Raw genomic sequence first — 18,365 nt, forward strand, 5'->3', positions numbered from 1 at the left:
AAGTAATAACGTTGTGATACCTTAGCTAGTTACGCATGTCTAAGCTTGCTCTTCAAAGACAAACCCACGATCTCCCAAGAGCAAATAACTGGCTTTATTTGGGCACACAACAGTGGCGAGGTCTTGTGTCATTTGCCAGAGAAAGTTAGGTGAGCAATTGCAAAACCTGAGCCACCAACCACCGGGGCTAATGTTTTCATTTCCTGGCACACCGTTCAACTTGCTGCTGGTGGGCTTCTGCATCCTCTCATTGGTGAGTTGAGAGAACCAGTCCGGCCATGGGAGATCTGCCCCACGACAGCACAATGATGGGTACGGTTGACGTCGGACAGTTCCGTTCCTTCTTCTGTGAAATGGGTGAGCGCCTTATATTAGAGGCGTGGGGGCGCACGCCTTTAAAACCAGCACTCGGGAGACAGAGGCAGGAGCATCGCCGCGAGTTCGAGGCCACCCTGAAACTGCATAGTGAATTCCAGGTCAGCCTGGGCTAGATAGAGTGAGACCCTAACCCACAAGAGAGCACCTCTCTCCCACACAGGGCAGCATCCCCCCGTTTAGGGACAAGGTCTCTCGGCGAGGGGGAACGCCGAGCTCGCCAGGCCTGCAAGGCTCCCCTGGCCGACCTCACGGCAGGTGGCTGGGGAAGCGCCTCCTCTTTCCGGCCGCGGCTCTCCGGGCTCACTTTGCCCGCCCCGGGGAGCAGCGCCGTCCTGGACCACGGCATCGCGTCTCACCCGCCGCTCCCAGAGCCGCCCGGCCCGCCCACTCCCGAGCGGACCGTGCCCACCGTAGCCCGGCCCCAAGCCCCAAGCCCCGGCCTCCCCGTCCTGGACACCGCACCGCCTCAGCCGGCGCTCCCACACCGCCGCCCGCCCGCCCCGCCCACTCCCGTCAGACCACGCCCACCCCTGGCCACGCCCCGCCCGTCCTTTCTCCCCGCCCTGGACCACGGCATCGCGCCTCGCCCGCCCCCTCCCGACCAGACCACGCCCCACAGCCGTGGCCACGCCCCCGCTCGCACTGCACCACGGCAACGCGCCACGCCCCTCCCGGATCGGCCGGCCCCGCCCTCCCGTGGCCCCGCCCCGCCGCCCTGGGACCACGCTTGCTATGGCGCCGCCGGAAGCCGACCCAGCCACTTCCTCACGCCCCAATCCGGCTGGGTCCGGCCTGTGGGCGGGTCGCGAGGGCCGCGGCTTCCGCCGGGGCTGCTTCCGGTGTGGCGGTGAGTTGGGAGTGGGCGTCGGACCCGTGGGGTCTGGATGCGGGGCGGGCGCAGGGGGGCGCGTGCGTGGCCGCGGCCGTGCTGGGCGGGGCCGAGGCGGCGGGCGGTCCGGCGTCGCGGGCCTCCCCTCCCCCGCGGGCCCCTCATCCGGGTCTCTGGACCACGGCCTCCGCCTCCCAGGCCCGGAGGGTCCCGGGCGAACGTGCCTCGGTGGCCGGGAGCGGGGCACGAGCGGGGTGAGCCCCGGGAAAGCGCGGGGAGAAGCCAGGCTGGAAGATCGCTGCCCTTGTGGGCGGTGCAGGCGTGTCCGGGTCCGACACTCGGGGGCACGCGACATGATTGGTGGCCAGCGTATGACAAGTTTGTGGCAAACCGGGTCTTTGCATTCCTACTCTTTTTTTTCTTCTCAAAGTTCTTTTGCTTCTCCCCGAAACTTGTTAATGGGCCTAGGGGAACTTGCCTTCCATGATGGGTGGGGGGAGGTTTGGAACAGTGAACCTCAGTTTCATGTGTTTATGGAAAATTTTACAGGGTTGCTATCTGCTCATAATAGCAGAAACCATGGGGAAACGTCGAGTGGCGACAACTTTTTAACCTGACTAGAGCTGCGGGTAGTTTTGGTCATTTCATTTTCTTATAGGGCACATAGAATGTACAATAGAGACAAAATTTATTTGCAGTGCCGGGCGTGGTGGCGCACGCCTTTAATCCCAGCACTTGGGAGGCAGAGGTAGGAGGATCGCTGTGAGTTCGAGGCCACCCTGAGACTACATAGTGAATTCCAGGTCAGCCTGGACCAGAGTGAGACCCTACCTCGAAAAACCAAAAAAAAAAAAAAAAAAAAAAAAAAAATTATTTGCAAGCAGAGAGAGAGTCGAAGAAAATGGGCAATCGAACTCCATGAGCCACTTTGGGCATCAGGCTTTTTTTTTTTTTTTTTTGCGGGGGGGGCACTGGGAAATAGAACTCCGATCATTAGGCTTTGCAGACAAGTGCCTTATCAACTGAGCCACCTCTCCCAAAAAGAGCAGAGCGAGGTGGTTAACTTTGTAATGATGTGCTCAGTCCAAAAATGCTTAGGCTCTGGGCTGTGGTCGGTGGTAGTGCACCTGTCCAGCAAGCCGAAGGCCTTTTGCTGGATCCCCGGCACTGCCCCCCCCCCCAGTGGTTCAAGCTCCCTGATTACAGATATGGTGCATATAACTTAGAAGTGAGCCATTTTTGTCTTTTAAATGAAAATAAGCTTATTGTCTACACAATTTTGTCTTCATATAAGTGACTGTGGTGAACTCAAAGTAGGAATAAGCACTGAAAGACTTCAGTAGAAAGACGATTTTACAAGTCGCTTATATGTTGCATGTTTAGAAATTTTCCATTTATAATTCTATCACTTATCCTGAAAGTTGTGACTTAATGGATTTCTTTTAATCTGTCGTTTCCCATTCACCCATTCTACAGAATTAAATCCTGTCAGAAGTGTATTGTACAGCTAAAGACAACGACCACCGGGTCATCTGAGATTGTTTGGCCTTCTGATAAGCCCAGGAAAAGATTAGAGATCACTACTCAAGCAGAATTACAAGTGGTTGTGTGCACACCCATTCTCTACCCAGGTATTCTCCGTCAGCCTCTAACTGAATAGTTGTGTGTGGGGCCAAATAACATATTGTCACTCAGGTTTATACCATCTTCTCATGCCAGATAGACCTCCCTCCTTTACCAACTCAAAAAGATAAAAACACCACGTTATACGGGTCCTCAGGGCTGAAGGACTTTGTATTAGAGCATGTAACTTTGCTTGGCATATGAATGTATTCACCTCACCTCTCCATTCCTAGAATAGCCACCCGCCACCCTTCTTTCTCTAAAAGCATTTCTCATGCAGTATCTTAAGAAGGAAAATTCGCAGCCTGAGCTCCAGTGAGACTCTACCTCGGGGGGAAAAAAAAGGAAAAAAAGTTTGATCTGTACTTTAGTTTTATTATTTATTTATTTGAGAGACAGAGTGAGAAAGAGGCAGGTAAGAGAACAGGCACTCCAGGGCTTCCAGCCACTGCGAACAAACTCCAGACGGATGAGTCTCCTTGTGCACCTGGCTTTAAGTAGGTACTGGGGGAGTCAAGCCTGGGTTATTTGGCTTTGCAGGCAGATGACTTAAGTGCCAAGCCCTCGATTTGTCCTTTTATTAATTCTTACTAATATGACAAAAATAGCAAACAGGATTTAGCCTTGAGTGTACGAAATTCAACATTCTTGTAAAACTCTACTGCTAAATAGTTTGTTTTGACTATAAGGTAGGATCACTGTATGTTCAAGGCCAACCTGAGACTACATAGTTAATTCCAGGTCAGCCTGGGTTAGAGTGAGAGTGTGAGGCCCTACCTCCACAAAAACAAAAACAAAAACAAAACAAGTTAGTTCTTAGAACACAGTCCAAATGGGTTTTGCTTTTATCTTCTATACATTTACACTTATGTGTCACTGTTGTGATTGAGCTATTTTTTTCCTAATGGGAGAGAATGGTCTTTACTAAAGTAGTACTAAATACTTAAAAAAAAAAAAAACAAGGCATGATAATGGAATTCTAAGTTTAACTGGTAATATGATAAATAACTTTAAAATTTTCTTTCTACCTTCCCAGTTTCCTAAGACTGTCACAAAGATGTTTGACATAAAGGCGTGGGCTGAGTATGTCGTGGAATGGGCTGCAAAAGACCCATACGGCTTCCTTACCACAGTCATTCTGGCTCTCACTCCGCTCTTCCTAGCAAGCGCTGTCCTGTCCTGGAAATTGGCCAAGATGATTGAGGCCAAGGAGAAAGAGCAAAAGAAGAAGCAAAAACGTCAAGAAAATATTGCCAAAGCTAAACGACTAAAAAAAGATTAAAGGAATGGAGAGGTTGTGTAACTGGAGAAAAAACATTTGGAAATCGTGCAGCTTTAGAAGGACTCACTAAGGTTTCATTCGTATTCATGGAAGTATTACTTAATAAATTACAGCTGACCATATAGGAGAATCATGTTCTGACCTCGATACTGTAGTAACTTTTAGGCTGTTACAGAAGTTTGTTGGTTTCTGCCAAAAGTTACTATGAATTGGCATTTACCATACTGGAGCATGTTTAATCTGAAAATCCAAACCCCTCTCAAATCTGAAACGTGCAGACATGACGTTGCAAGTAGTCAGTTCCACAAGTGAACTTGTGAAGTCTGCAGCTAAGATACAGGAGCACTGAAAATAACATTCTCTTCAGGTTAAATGAGACGGAGATGAACTTTGATTAGACTTGGATCCCATCAGCAAGGTGTTATGCAAATACTCTTAAGGTCTGAAAAACTAAAATATTACTGGTCATTATTTCTGTTGAGGGATGCTCAACTTGTAGTTCTTTATAACTGACAGCTGGGCGCCATTTTGCAGCTTATGTTTTCAAGTGAAAACACTGTATGAAGAAAAATGGCTTTACGACTATGAACTTGATTCAAATACTGGTTTAAAATGAGGTTCTATTCTGGAAGTGAAAAGTTTATGTTGGCTTGAAAGACATACAGTTTATTAATCACAATTTTAAGAATCATTATTTCTTATTTTTTGGAATAGAAGCATTGCTGACTTTTTCTCAAAGGGAAATGATATTAATAAGTATGTCTATTTTTTTGCATTTTTCTCACATTGACCTTTGAGGTAGTAATTATCAAGACATTTTGCATTTTTAATGTAATTTTATAAAGAATTCTCTTACTGGCCATGTAGAGGACCACCTGCTGGACATAATAGTTTTTGTATTTCTGAGCACTGCCATTTTCCTAGATGAGTTGCTGAGAACAGAAACACTGGTGTACAGCTTGCAGACAAAATGCCAAGTGCTGTTGTACTTGGGCATCAGCGTTGCCTTGTGCTTATGACAGCTGTGAGACAGTTAATATGTCTTATCTGATAATTTGCTGATTATATAGATAGGACTTGTTTTTATTTTTTTTTAAGATTTTTATTTATTTGAGAGTGAGAGAAAGAGGCAGATAGAGAGAGAGAAAGAGAATGAGTGTGCCAGGGCTTCCAGCCACTGCAAACGAACTCCAGACACGTGCGCCCTCTTGTGCATCTGGCTAACGTGGGTCCTGGGGAATCCAGCCTCGAACTGGGGTCCTTAGGCTTCACAGGCAAGCACTTAACCGATACGCCATCTCTTAGCCCAGGACTTGTTTTTATTACATTCTGTTTTAAACTCGTGTGGTAGTGGTATCATGATTTTTTAATCAAACAGGATCAAAGTGAAAATTAAAATTTCAATCTTCTGATGGAGAATGGAATTTCAAAGGGGAAAGTGCGGGGGGAGGGTATTACCATGGGGTATTTTTTATAATCATGGAAAATGTTAGTAAAAATTGTGAAAAGATAAAAAAAAAAAAAATTCAATCCTCTAAAGAATAAGTAAACAGTTAAATCCTACTTCCTAAGTGGTAGAGAAAGGCTTAAAATTTAAAAAATTTTGAAAAGTATAGTAGTGATTACACAAACTAAATAAATTATATCGAAATGAGAATGGAACATGTTATAAATTACACGTACAGAGCAAAAACCTAGTAAAACTGGAACTTTCAAATACTAAACATGGTTTTTCTAAATGCATGGTCTAGTAACTTTATCACTGTAGTATTTAATATCTTATTAATGTTTTTGCACCTCTGATAATGAATATTAAGTTACTGTAATTGATCAGTAATCCTAATTTAAAAAATTAAATTAGATATTGAAATAAATTTGATACTTTTTTATAAAGAGGTCCTGGGTTTTTGTCTTTTCTTGAGTGGTGGGAGTAGTTATTTGTTATATATGTTGTCCAAGTTAAACTTTTCAAAGGATTATGAATTTCAAGTACAGCTAAACGTACCTTAAAAGGTTAGGATTAGCCCGGCGTGGTGCCGCATGCCTTTAATCCCAGTACTTGGGAGGCAGAGATAGGAGGATCACTGTGAGTTCCAGGCCACCCTGAGACTACATAGGGAATTAATTCCAGGACAGCCTGGACCAGAGTGAGATCCTACCTTGAAAAACAAACACCACCACAAAAAAAAGTTTAGGCTAATGTCCAATTTAAGACTCCTGAGAATGTTTATGGAGCAGTTTGAGATGAACGAACTTTTCTAATGTGGGTAGGGTTACAGATAGTAGAGAATATGGTGAGGTGTGGGTGCTTAAGAGCAACCTCCCTATAATCAGAGAAATGTTGAAAAACACAGTTGTTACCCATAATACTTCCTTTGAAAAGAATGCCTGCTGAGGTGGGGAGATGGCTCACCCAGTAAAGTGCCCGAGGTTCCCTGGAGCTTGTTGGCTAGTCTAGCCCACTCAGTGCGTGCCAGGTGCTGAAAGGGCCCAGTCTCCACCGAGGAGGACGTTCGTTCACCCCATCTCCACTTCTGACCGCCCCCGCCACACACTGCATGTGCACACATGCACAACTGCTTCTTGTTTCTTACGTGATGAAGACTAAGTGTAGTTAATAACCTCTTTATGATTTTGAGGGAGAAGACTGCATTTTACCAAAAATGGAGGTTTGTGCCAGAATTTGAGTCAGTGTCCAAGTGATAAGCTTTGGCATGGGACTACTATTGTGTCGGGTACATAAGGACATACTAAGCATTTCCTTACAGATTGGAAGTAACTTTAGAAAGCTCTGGGCTACAAACCTAGTGTTGAAATAGCAGTGTCTTACCCCTCCCTCCCACCCTCCCTGACTTCTTTCTTCCCTCCTTCTTCATGAGGGGTGCTTTACATCATCACATCTGGTTCTAAAGTAGAATTTTATTCTACTTAAGGATTGCCTTTATGTTTTCTTTTCCTTTTTTTTTTTTTTTTTTTTTTTTTGGTTTGTTTTTCGAGGTAGAATCTCACTCTGGCCCAGGCTGACCTGGAATTCACTATGTAGTCTCAGGGTGGCCTCGAACTCATGGCGATCCTCCTACCTCTGCCTCCCAAATGCTGGGATTAAAGGCATGCGCCACCACACCCATCAGGATTGCCTTTATGTTTGCACACGGTTATAAAATCACTCTGATGTAATTACTTCCTTTGTGGAAAAACATTTAAACACAAGCATTTCTCAAACAGATTAATCGATTTCATAGCCAGACACCAAAATGATTTCTTAAAGCCTTTTAATGTGACTGCCATAGACTCCCTTAAGTCTGGTCTAAATAAGTTGAGGATTTCTTTTAAATACTTAACAAAATAGCATTAAAACAGATCCAGACTTAATTGAGAGGGAAGCAAGCAGCAGAAATGTTGGTAAAAGAAAGAATGGCAGTGATTGCGTCCTCTTTGAGCTGTTATCTTCAAATACATGCATAGCTAGGTTATGTGATCCAACCCTGGAATGGGAAGGATTTTTGTACTTTAAAAGTTTGAGCTTGGTGTGGTGGTGCCTTTTAATCCCTGCGCTTGGCTGGCCAAGGTAGGAGGGTTGCTGTGAGCTGGAGGTCAGCCTGAGACTACATGGTAAATTCCAGGCCAGCCTAGGCTAGAGCAAGACCCCACCTCAAGAAACCATGAAGTTAGTGTGGGTGATATTAAGACCCATCACTATAAAAACTGAAAGTATGCTACATGCATGTATAATAGAGACATAGAAAGCAAGTAAGGATTTAGTTCTAAGTTTGTACTTAAGTTATATACAGTCTTTTGTTTATATGAGCACTTTCACTTTTGAGACTTAAAAACTTAAAAGTGGGGCTGGAGAGATGGCATAGCAGTTAAGGTGCTTGCTTGCAAAGCCAAAGGAGCTCAGTTCGATTCCCCAGGACCCACGTAAGCCAGATGCACAAGGGGGCGCATGCATGAGGCCCTGGTACCCCCCCCCCCCGTGTGTGTCTGTCTCTTTCCCTCTCTCAAATAAATTAACTTTTTTAAATGTGATTTCAGAAATAATCACTAGAGTGATTAAAAAACTTAAAAGTGAAAGGAAGGGAGGAGGGTACTTAATAGGGTGATAATATGATGGAGAATGGAATTTCAAAGGGGAAAGTGTCAGGGGGGAGAGGGAGGGAAATACCATGGGATATTTTTTTATAATCATGGAAAATGTTAATAAAAATTAAAAAAATAAAAAAAAACTTAAAAGAGGGTTTGAAGTCTCTTGAATAAAAGGCATTTTCATGATAACAGTATTTGAAATGTCTTAAATGTAGCTACTGTAAAAATGAAATGCAGGCAAATAATTAATATTTTAATTTTGCTGTTTCACAGCTAGGTTTAATAAAAATTTATTTTAGAACAGAAAAGCACAATAGGTCAAATTTATAGTTTAGTTCTTTTTTTTTTTTTTTTTTTTTTTTGAGGTAGGGTCTCTCGCTCTAGCCCAGGCTGACCTGGAATTCACTATGTAGTCTCAAGGTGGCCTTGAACTCACGGCAATCCTACCTCTGCCATACAAATGCTGGGATTAAAGGTGTGTGCCCAGCAGAGACGGAATGAGCATGCACTAGGGCCTCTAGCTCTTCCAAACAACCTCCAGATGTATGCACCACTTTGTGCATCTGGCTTTATGTGGGTACTGAGGATTCAAACTCAGGTTGTTGTTAGGGTTTGCAGGCAAATACCTCAACCACTGAGCAAGTCTCTCCAGCCCTCAAGTTTATAGTTTATTCATTAGTATGTAAATCTGTTCTAATATCCCCTGACAGTGTGACCAATCACCTTACACACGCTAGCCTCAGGAAAGAAGCTGATACAGATTATAAACGTCTTCTCAACCTTCAAAATTACCCCAACAGAATATGCTCTCAGAGTAATGGTGGGCCAGTATTAGCAACCTACTTTAAAAAAAAAAAACAACTTTTCTTCTTTATTTTTAAAATATATTTATTTATTTCCAAGCAGTTAGAGAGGAGAGAGAGAATGGGGCGCTGGGGGATGGGGAATGGGCACACAAGGGCCTCCTGACACTGCAAATGACCTCCAGATAGCATCCTACTTTTAAATTTTTTAAATTTTTCTTTATTTGAGAGATACAGAGAGAGAATATGGGCGCACCAGGGCCTCCAGCCACTGCAAACGAACTCCAGATGCATGCACCCCCTTATGCATCTGGCTAGCGTGGGTCCTGAGGAATTGAGCCTCGAACCGGGGTCCTTAGGGTTCACAGGCAAGTACTTAACTGCTAAACCATCTCTCCAGCCCAGCATCCTACTTTTAACATAAGGCATTTTCCCACAGGGACTTTTGGCTGAGATTTTCTTTTGCTACTTAAATAAATTATTTTTAAAATGAAAACTAAAAATTGAAAATAAATTGTGCCATATGCCAAGACATTTAAAAACAGACTACTTATAAAAGATGTGTAGAAGATGCAATTAATAAGTTAACAGGAATTTGGCAGTAGATACCAGTGTGTTCAAATATACAATGTTCTCTGCAATGCAAGACTTCAGAACATACTAGTTCATAATCCAACTGTACTATGAATTATACATTCCTTTACATATTTTATTTGGCTAGTTCAATATTTTTTTTTGGCCCGTGGCAAAAGAAGCACTTCATGGTGATGTAACAAGACAGTATGCTTGTTATTTTTTCTTTTTTAACTTTATTTTTATGTATTTATTTGAGAGGGAGAGAGAGAGAAGGGGGATGCCAGGGCTTCCAGTGACTGCAAATGAACTCCAGATGTGTGTGCCCCCTTGTGCATCTGGTTTACGTGGGTCCTGGAGAATCGAATCGAGGACTTTTGGCTTTGCAGGCAAATGCCTTACCGCTAAGCCATTTCTCCAGCCCTGACATTACGTTTATGTTATTAAAAGAATGTCTGGAACATTGGCATTATTACCTAGGGTTCTTTCTGCCACCACTCAGTATGTTATACTTATTTTGTCAGTTGATTGTTTTAGTTCAGTGCTTTAATAATTACAACTTTCTGCAGTATACTTCTTAGGCAACTGCAATATACATACATACATATATATCCCCCCCCCACACACACACACACTGGTTTTCCGAGGTAGGGTTCTTGCTCTAGCCCAGGCTGACCTGAAATTCACTATGGAGTCTCAGGGTGGCCTCGAACTCACGGTGATTCTCCTACCTCTGCCTCCCACGTGCTGGAATTAAGGGTGTGCACCACCACACTCAGCTTGCAATATATTTTTTAAACACTTTATTTGTATTTACTTGAGAGAGGGAAAGAAAGAGAGAGAGAGAATGGGCGCACCAGGGCTTCCAGCTGCTGCCAAACAAATCTCCAGATGCATGCACCACATTGTGCATCTGGCTTACATGGGTCTTGGGAAATTGAACGGAGGTCCTTTGGCTTTGCAGGCAAGCACCTTAACTGCTAAGCCATCTCTCCAGCCCAGTATCTTTTTTTTTTTTCTACCTGCTAGTTAGTAACAATTTTAATCTATGTGTGATGTATTTCACACAATATTTCCTTACATGCTGTTCATAGCACAAAAATTTAGGTCATCAACAAGTATTTATTGAGTACTTATATGCCAACACTGTGAGAAAAGCTATTATTAAGATGACAAAAATTGAGTTGTATTCTCCAGAAATGCATGACTCTTTAAAAGAACTTCTGGCAGCCAGGCGTGGTAGCGCACGCCTTTAATCCCAGCACTCAGGAAGCAGAGGTAGGATCACCATGAGTTCAAGCCCACCCTGTGACTACACAGTAAATTCCAGGTCAGCCTGAGCTAGAGTGAGACTCTACCTTGAAAACAAACAAACAAGCAAAAAAAAAAAAACCAAAAGAACAAACTTGTATATAATCTGAGCTGTCTACATTTTCTTCAACATACAAGCCACTGAGTTCCACATATCCAAGTTACTGCATTTGAATTCTGCTTTGAGAACTCTTCCGTGTGTTCTTGTTTGGAGTAATTTCACTTTCACAGAACTCCCATTTTTATCCATTTCTGTCATCAGACCCGGCTGCGGTTCCAGTATAAGCTAACCTTTGTCCTGCGTTCTCGTCAAAATTATTACGACATTTTTTATCACCTACATTTTCTTTATGTTCACATGTTTTATCCACCTTCACCGTCTGTGAGTGCAGGCACACATGTGTGGACGCCAGTGCTTGTTGCCTAGCGGCTTTCTTTTTTTTTTTAACTTTTGTTTATTTTTATTTAAGAGCAATAGACAGAGAGAGAAAGAGGCAGAGAGAGAGAGAATGGGCGCGCCAGGGCCTCCAGCTGCTGCAAACGAACTCCAGACACGTGCGCCCCCTTGTGCATCTGGCTAACGTGGGTCCTGGGGAATTGAGCCTTGAACCGGGGTCCTCAGGCTTCACAGGCAAGCGCTTAACTGCTAAGCCATCTCTCCAGCCTGCCGAGTGGCTTTCTAAGGTGCTTTCCTCTTTGCTCAGCCAGCCCCGCTGGCAGCTTGGCGCAAGGCACCCAGCCCCTCCTCACCCTGCAGCAAGGCTGGGCCTTCAGCGCTCAGTCTGGCCGGCGCAGCAAGCTCGTGACCCAGCGAGCCATCTCCCGGGCACCCCTTCCCGGCCCCAGCTCACTCTTTTGGATTCTCATTTGGAATTTTACAGGGTATTTCAACACAAATAAAAGAGCTCACTGTTTATCCTTCCTCTCCATCTAGGTGGTTCCTGAATCCCGGATGCTCTGAGCATGGCCGGTGCTGACACTTCTCAGGACGGTCGTCTGAGGATGGGAAACACTAAGAAAACTCACAACAGAATGATTACTATATCAAGTGTGGGGTTAAAAAAAAATATTTATAGCTGGGCATGGTGGCACACACCTTTAACCCCAGCACTTGGGAGGCAGAGGTAGGAGGAGCACCATGAGTTCGAGGCCATCCCAAGACTACATATTAACAGCTTGTGCTAGAGTGAGACTCTACCTTGAAAAACAAAAGACAAAAACAAAAACAAAATGTATTTGCAACCAGTTAGTGAGAGAGGAGAGAGAATGAGAGAGGGTGGGGGAGTGGGTGCACCAGGGCCTCCTGCCTCGGTAAACCAACTCCAAACACGTGCGCCACTTTGTGCATCTGGCTTTGTGGGTTCTGGGGAACTGAACCTGGGCCATCAGGCTTTGCAAGTGAGTGCTTTTAACCAAGAGGCTATGTCTCCAGCACAAGAATGGGATTTTAATCTAAAAGCACATGGGTGTCTATAATTTATAATCTCATATTCATAAGCTTAATGGAAGACAGTATATTTTCAGAAAATACAAGGTTAATTTTTCCCTCTTTTATTTGTTGAAATAGTCATACCCATACAGATGAAGTAACTTTATCATGGTGTGATCATTTATTTTGTGTTTTGCCATCTTGTGGCATCCAGGATCCTGGCTGAAACATTTTACCAGTGCTGGTGGGGGCCACGGCAGGCTCTTTCTTTCCAAAGGACGGGGCAGAGGCGTGCCCTGTAACCCGCGCTGCGGCCGGCGGGGGCAAGAGTTCTTCACCCATCTCTTGACTGAGTTTACCTTTTTCATAAAAGTCTTTGCTTTTTACTTTCATTTCTTCTCTGTAATTTTCATTCCTTAGTATTTCCTGCACATATGTAGATAATTGGGAAAAATCATTTAATTCTCAGTGTAAGAAACACCCAAAGAAAGTTCATCAAGTAAAGTGAAAAAACTGATACTTGATTTGCATTTAAATGTGTAGACATACAGAGGATAAGTTCAAAAAGATTACTTGGTTATATATCAGTGTTAAAATGTTCCTTATTGTAAGTTGCCATAGAGAGACATGTAGGACCACATGAAAGAAAGGAGAGTAAAATAACATGAAATATTACAAAAGACTCTAAGCTACTCTATCAGCAGTTTTCTTTCTTTAAAAAGAATTTTTTCAAATTATTTTTTAAATATTAAATATTTTTTCAAATCATCATCATCATTATTATTATTTTGGTTTTTCGAGGCAGAGTCTCCTTCTAGCCCAGGCTGACCTGGATTTCACTATATAGTCTCAGGGTGGCCTCGAACTCACAGCGATCCTCCTACCTCTGGCTCCCGAGTGCTGAGATTAAAGGTGTGCGCCACCACGCCCAGGCAAATTATTATTTACAAGGAGAGAGAGTGGACACAGCAGGGCCTCTTGCCTCTGTGAATGAATTCTAGACACATGCGCCTCTTTGTGCATCTGGCTTTATGTAGGTACTGGGGAACTGAACTTTCTGCCTTGAAGGGAGCCATCAGTAATTACTGTTTCCATCACAGAGGAAGTTGGACAGTTTTAGAAAGGTCTTCCTGTCTGTCACTCTTATGCTGGGGGAATTAAAGCACGAGGCCTCAGTCCACTACAGATCTAAGCCTCGTCTACTTCCTGAGTGGCTGGAGGAGGGCCAGGCGCAGAATCCGAGTGCGGAGAGGCCCTTCAGTCCTGGAGCCGCTTCCTCAAGTCACTGCAAACAATCTGTGCAGTCAAGTGCTTCTTAAGATTCACTCTTCTGTATAGAAAGATCTACACTGAAAGTCACAAATCTTGTATTACTGTTCTTTCATCAGAATATGAGGCTACAAGAGCCAAGGATGAGATGACAAGAAAGCTAAACAGCACAGAGAATCGGAGAAGCAAGTCGAAAGGCAGGAAGCAGTCCCCAGTTCCAAGCCTGGAAGGAAGCTGGGAGATGTACCCACCCGCGCCCAGCAGTCCTGGTTACAGGAGACACGCACCGTTCTTACAAGGGCTCTGGTCTCCCATGGACAAGTAGCTAAGGGAAGAAATCCAGTCCCTAGCTGGCTGGCTGTCAAAGTGCTGTAGCGGCCATCTTGAGAAGGGATGTATTCTTAGGAACTGTACTCAGGCTCAGCAAATATGGAATGACCATAATTCAGAGACCTTTGGGACGGGCACCATGCGGTGCTGACTGGGTAGGGGACAGGCACAAGCATGATGAAGATGAGGAGGGTTGGCCTTACCTCTCAACCTCCTAAGAAGTTTAAGCACCGGCAAGTAGGGGGTGCGAAGGATCACTGGTTTACCATGGTGGCCAGGCCTGAGAGAGGATGAGATTTCTCCCTTCCCAGGGCTGAATTCTGTGGAGGTCTTATTATATTTTTAATATACTTTATTTATTTATTTGAAAGAGAGAGAAAGAGAGAATGGGCATGCTGGGGACTCCAGCCACTGCAATGAACTCCAGAGGCATGCAGCCCCTTGTGCATCTGGTTTAAGTGGGTCTGGAGAGTTGAACCGGGATCCTGTGGCTTTGCAGGCAAATGCCATAACTGCTAAGCCGGCTCTCCAGCCTGAGATTTTATTTTTAATTTTTGCTTTGTTTACTCTTTGAGGCATTAGGGGAAACACTGGACATGTGAATTTTAAAACAATTTTTAAAATTTTTATTTGGGAGAAAGGGAGGAAGGGAGGGAGAACTGGCGCACCAGGGCCTCACTTACTGCAGTAGAACTCCAGATGTTTAAGTATAGACTGAGGTCCCCTGGAGCAAGTGAGCAACTTGCCACCCCACACACTACGATGCTCGCTGGCGCTAGCCTCGGCCGTGTGTGTGTGTGTGTGTGTGTGTGTGTGTGAGGGGGGGGTGACGGGGGAGGGGCTTGCGTACACTGGAAAGCGCTCGGTCTGTTTACAGCAGTGACCTGCTCCTAACGGAAGCCGAGAAGTACCACAAGCCGTAACGACTGACCTATTATCATCCTCATCCATTAGGGTTTATCTTCACTGTCAACTTGACTGGCTGCAGAATCACCATGGAAACGTACTGTGGTGTGTCTGTGAGGGTGTCACAGACAGGTTTAAGTGGAGAGGAGGACTCACCCTCGCAGGGCAGCTCCATGCCATGGGCTGCGGTCTGGACAGAACTCAGGACACAGGAGCTGGGCACCAGCCCTCCCTCTCCATGCCAGCTGCCTCGGCCCTGACACCGCAGGCCGGAACAAACCCTTCTTCTGAGTCGCTTGGTCAAGCAGTGTGTCGCAGCAACAAAAGGAACAAACACAGGCCCTCCCCGTCCCCATATTTGGCCAACTCCAGGACCTGGAATGAAGCTGCTCCAAGTTACCTTGGACAGGAAGAAGCTTTTGACTCAACTTTTTTCCCTCCTTTATCTTTGGTAACTTTTACCTATTTTTATTTGGTTTTGTTCTTTAATTGGAGTTTTAGGTTCTCCCTTTTTGTATTGTTGCTTCTTTCATTTTTCTCCTTCCTTGCCCCCACTCTGAAATTTTATTATTGTTGCCTTTACAAACTACTTTAATCTCTATTACTTTTGCTCCTTTCATGGTTGTTGGTGGGGTAGGGTTTAAAAATATATATTTATTTGCAAGCAGAGAGAGAAGATAGGAAGATGCACTTCATGTTTCTGGTTTTATGTGGGTACTAGGGAGTCAAACCCAGGTCATCAGGCTTTGCTGGCCAGCCCCGTAACCACTGAGCCATCTCTCCGCCCCTTAGGTCGTCTTTAACAGACACTTCTGAGCTGCGGCAACGGCTGAGTGGTCAAGGCTTGCTGGGCTGGGCTCAGTGGCTCCCCGCTGCCAGTGTAAGGCTCAATGCACCAAGTGGCACACGCATGCAGACTGTGTTTGTGGGGACTAAAGGCCCGGTGCACCATTTCTTCATCCTCTCACTCTCCCCCTGCAAATAAATAAGAATATTTTCTAATTATTTCTATTTTCCTACAGCTTGTTTTCTCCTGCCTGAAAGGCAATGGGGGTCGCACTCTCAGGAAAAGGCGGTTTACTAAAAAGACACCTAAAAGAAGGGGTATCCACCCAACAGATGTTAAAATTTCAATATAAAAAGCACAAGAAATATCAAAAAGTAAAGTATGATGCTGCCAAAAGTTGCTAATGTATCAGAAAAAGTGAAGAGGATCAAAGGCCTAAGAATACAAATGACTGTTCCCAAGACAAATGAATTCAAAGAAGGTAAAAATAAAGAGCTGAATGAGTTATGGCAGGCAATACAGGATACGAAAGAGCAACTTGATACAGCAGCAGCAGAGATTCTGAAATAGAACCAAAGAGAAATCTTGGAAATGAAAAGCTCAGTAAGTGAAATAAAAGGGCCTGCAAGACCCATGGCAAGAGAGCAGCTTAGTCACATCAGTACGGGTAAAGCGGCAGAGGGGCAGTCACCGTACAGAAGGAAACAGTGCGGAGGAGTTCTCCGTATCTTGTGAAAGACACAGTCACAGATCAATGAGGCACTTAGAACTCCTAATAGACGTGCCTAGGAAAAAACACCTTTCCACATCATCTTACAGTTAAACTGTCAAGAGAACAGAAGAAAGAAGATTGCAAGGTGCAAGAGAGAAGTGGCAAGTCACTAGCAAAGGCAGAAACCCCAGCGGGTTTCTCAGTGGAATGAAACGGTCCCTGAAGACCACCTGGACGGCTGTTCCCAGCAGCATTATCCTTCAGCGTCACAGAAGACATGGAGACCATCTGAGATAAGCACAAACGAAAATAATTCTTGTTTAGGAACCCAGCAGGGTGGAAGCGAAGGAAATCTGAGATGTGGGAACAACCACGAGGAAGACAAGATGCGCGGGGAGAGCAGCCAAGAAGCCGGGGACTGGGAAGGATCGGAGGAAGGCCGCGGGGAGAGCTCAGGGCGGAGCGCACTTGCTCTGCAGGCTGACCACCTGACTTTAGGTCACCAGAGCCTGCGTCAAGCTGGGCGCAGGAGTGAGTGTCTTCACTCCTGAGGCTCACGGACCAGCGAGCTTGGAGTATGCAGCAGTGAGCAAGAGACCTGTCGCCAGACGTGGCAGAAGGTGGGGACACAGTGGCTGTCCTCTGACTCCATGCACACCTGAAGCCGGCTGCCCACAACAGCTGAGCAGGCAAATGAAAAGCCAGTAGACGCTCATGAGTCACTGACATATGAAAAACTACAGAGCTGGGGCTGGAGAGATGACTTAGGGGTTAAAGTGTTTGCCTGCAAAGCCTAAGGACCCAGGTTCAACTTTCCAGAACCTATGTAAGCCAGATAGATACACACAGTGTCCAGCATGCGTCTGGAGTTCATGTGCAGCAGCTAGAGACCCTGAAGCACCCGTTCTCTCTATCTGCCTGTTTCCCTCTCTCTCTCTCTCAAATAAATAAACAAATAAAAATTTAAAAAAGAATTACAGAGTTGAAAAGCAGAGACTATTTTTCTTAGAAAAATTATTTCTAACTAATTGCTACCAGGAAGGCAGACCCCTGATGAGGGAAACAGGGAAACAAAAAGGCAAAACGAAACTTCTAGACGTGAAAAAAGAAATGATCGGAAACCCTACGAAAAGGTCACCACCTACAAAGAAAACACAGTGGTTCTTTTCTGGCGAAACTCATGAATTCAGCAATGTCAACCCAAAGGTGTTCAAGTCCTATGGAAAGCCAGTATTTTATGAAAAGTCCCTCTGGTAGCTGTAATGATGTTACAAGTTGCTAATGAAAATCCTTTAAAATAATTTTGGCCAGATACATGCTATATATGGGAAAAATTTGACCTTAAAAGCCTTTTAGTTTCTTTCCATAATTTAAGATACATATGAAAATGAATAATATTTTAATGTACACTTAACATTTTACACCTAGTATATTGCCTTTAAGTCAAATAGGATTTTAATGAAGAGATTGCATATGAAATTTAGCCCGAGGCACATTTCTGAACTTTGTATCATAGATATCTAACAAAGGGATGCACATATTTATAACATTATACTAGAATATACCACAGCCGGGCATGGTGGCGCACGCCTTTAATCCCAGCACTCAGGAGGCAGAGGTAGGAAGATTGCCGTGAGTTCGAGGCCACCAAGACTAGTATTGAATTCCAGGTCAGCCTGGGCTAGAGAGAGACCCTACTTTGAAAGACAAACAAAACAAAATCTATAATATACCGCAGAACCCCAAATCCTAAATCTTGTGATAGGAACATGATGCTTTAAGATGCCTGCCACGTTTACTTCTTACTGCTAGGGCAAAGCAACGACTCAAAGCAGCTGAGGGGAGGAAAGGACTGGTTTAGACTCAGTCTCAAGGGGACGCTTCATGAACAGCAGAGGGCACGGCAGGAGCAGAGGCTGGGTATCACCTCTGCCCAGCACGTGGACAACAGCCACAGGACAGTGAGCTGCACTCTGACCAGGAACTAGCTGTAACACCCCAAATCCTGGCCCCAACAGCTCCCTCCTCTAGCAAGGCTCCACCTCCC

The 18,365-nt window shown here is 44.8% G+C and overlaps 2 protein-coding genes across 6 annotated transcripts in view; one reads left to right on the forward strand and one right to left on the reverse strand.

Annotated features, from left to right (window-relative positions):
- Nucleotides 1–1,092: 1,092 nt before the first annotated feature.
- Smim15 (small integral membrane protein 15) lies at nucleotides 1,093–5,689 on the forward strand. 5 transcript variants are annotated; one of them, XM_045138967.1, is made up of 4 exons: nucleotides 1,455–1,585; nucleotides 1,757–1,836; nucleotides 2,684–2,838; nucleotides 3,867–5,689. In XM_045138967.1, the coding sequence occupies exon 4, from the start codon at nucleotides 3,888–3,890 to the stop codon at nucleotides 4,110–4,112; it is 225 nt and encodes a 74-aa protein (XP_044994902.1). In that variant the 5' UTR covers nucleotides 1,455–1,585; nucleotides 1,757–1,836; nucleotides 2,684–2,838; nucleotides 3,867–3,887; the 3' UTR covers nucleotides 4,113–5,689. The 5 variants fall into 5 exon arrangements, with proteins under 5 accessions (XP_044994903.1, XP_044994906.1, XP_044994902.1 ...); XM_045138970.1 differs by having other exon boundaries at nucleotides 1,558–1,576; XM_045138968.1 differs by lacking the exons at nucleotides 1,455–1,585; nucleotides 1,757–1,836 and adding an exon at nucleotides 1,093–1,225.
- A 6,731-nt stretch (nucleotides 5,690–12,420) lies between these two features.
- Nucleotides 12,421–18,365, reverse strand: part of Ndufaf2 (NADH:ubiquinone oxidoreductase complex assembly factor 2) — a 142,068-nt gene continuing 136,123 nt past the window's right edge. Inside the window, exon 4 of the mRNA XM_045138965.1 lies at nucleotides 12,421–12,740. Within this exon, the coding sequence (XP_044994900.1) occupies nucleotides 12,492–12,740 (249 nt within the window). The 3' untranslated portion in view covers nucleotides 12,421–12,491. The remainder of the gene's footprint in view (nucleotides 12,741–18,365) is intronic.

The sequence above is a fragment of the Jaculus jaculus genome, chromosome 20, assembly GCF_020740685.1.
Source record: "Jaculus jaculus isolate mJacJac1 chromosome 20, mJacJac1.mat.Y.cur, whole genome shotgun sequence".
NCBI classification, from domain to species: domain Eukaryota; kingdom Metazoa; phylum Chordata; class Mammalia; order Rodentia; family Dipodidae; genus Jaculus; species Jaculus jaculus.

What these genes read in the sequence shown, in the direction of transcription:
- Smim15 (XM_045138968.1), top strand. Translation starts at nt 3,888, where the DNA reads ATGTTTGACATAAAGGCGTGGGCTGAGTATGTCGTGGAATGGGCTGCA.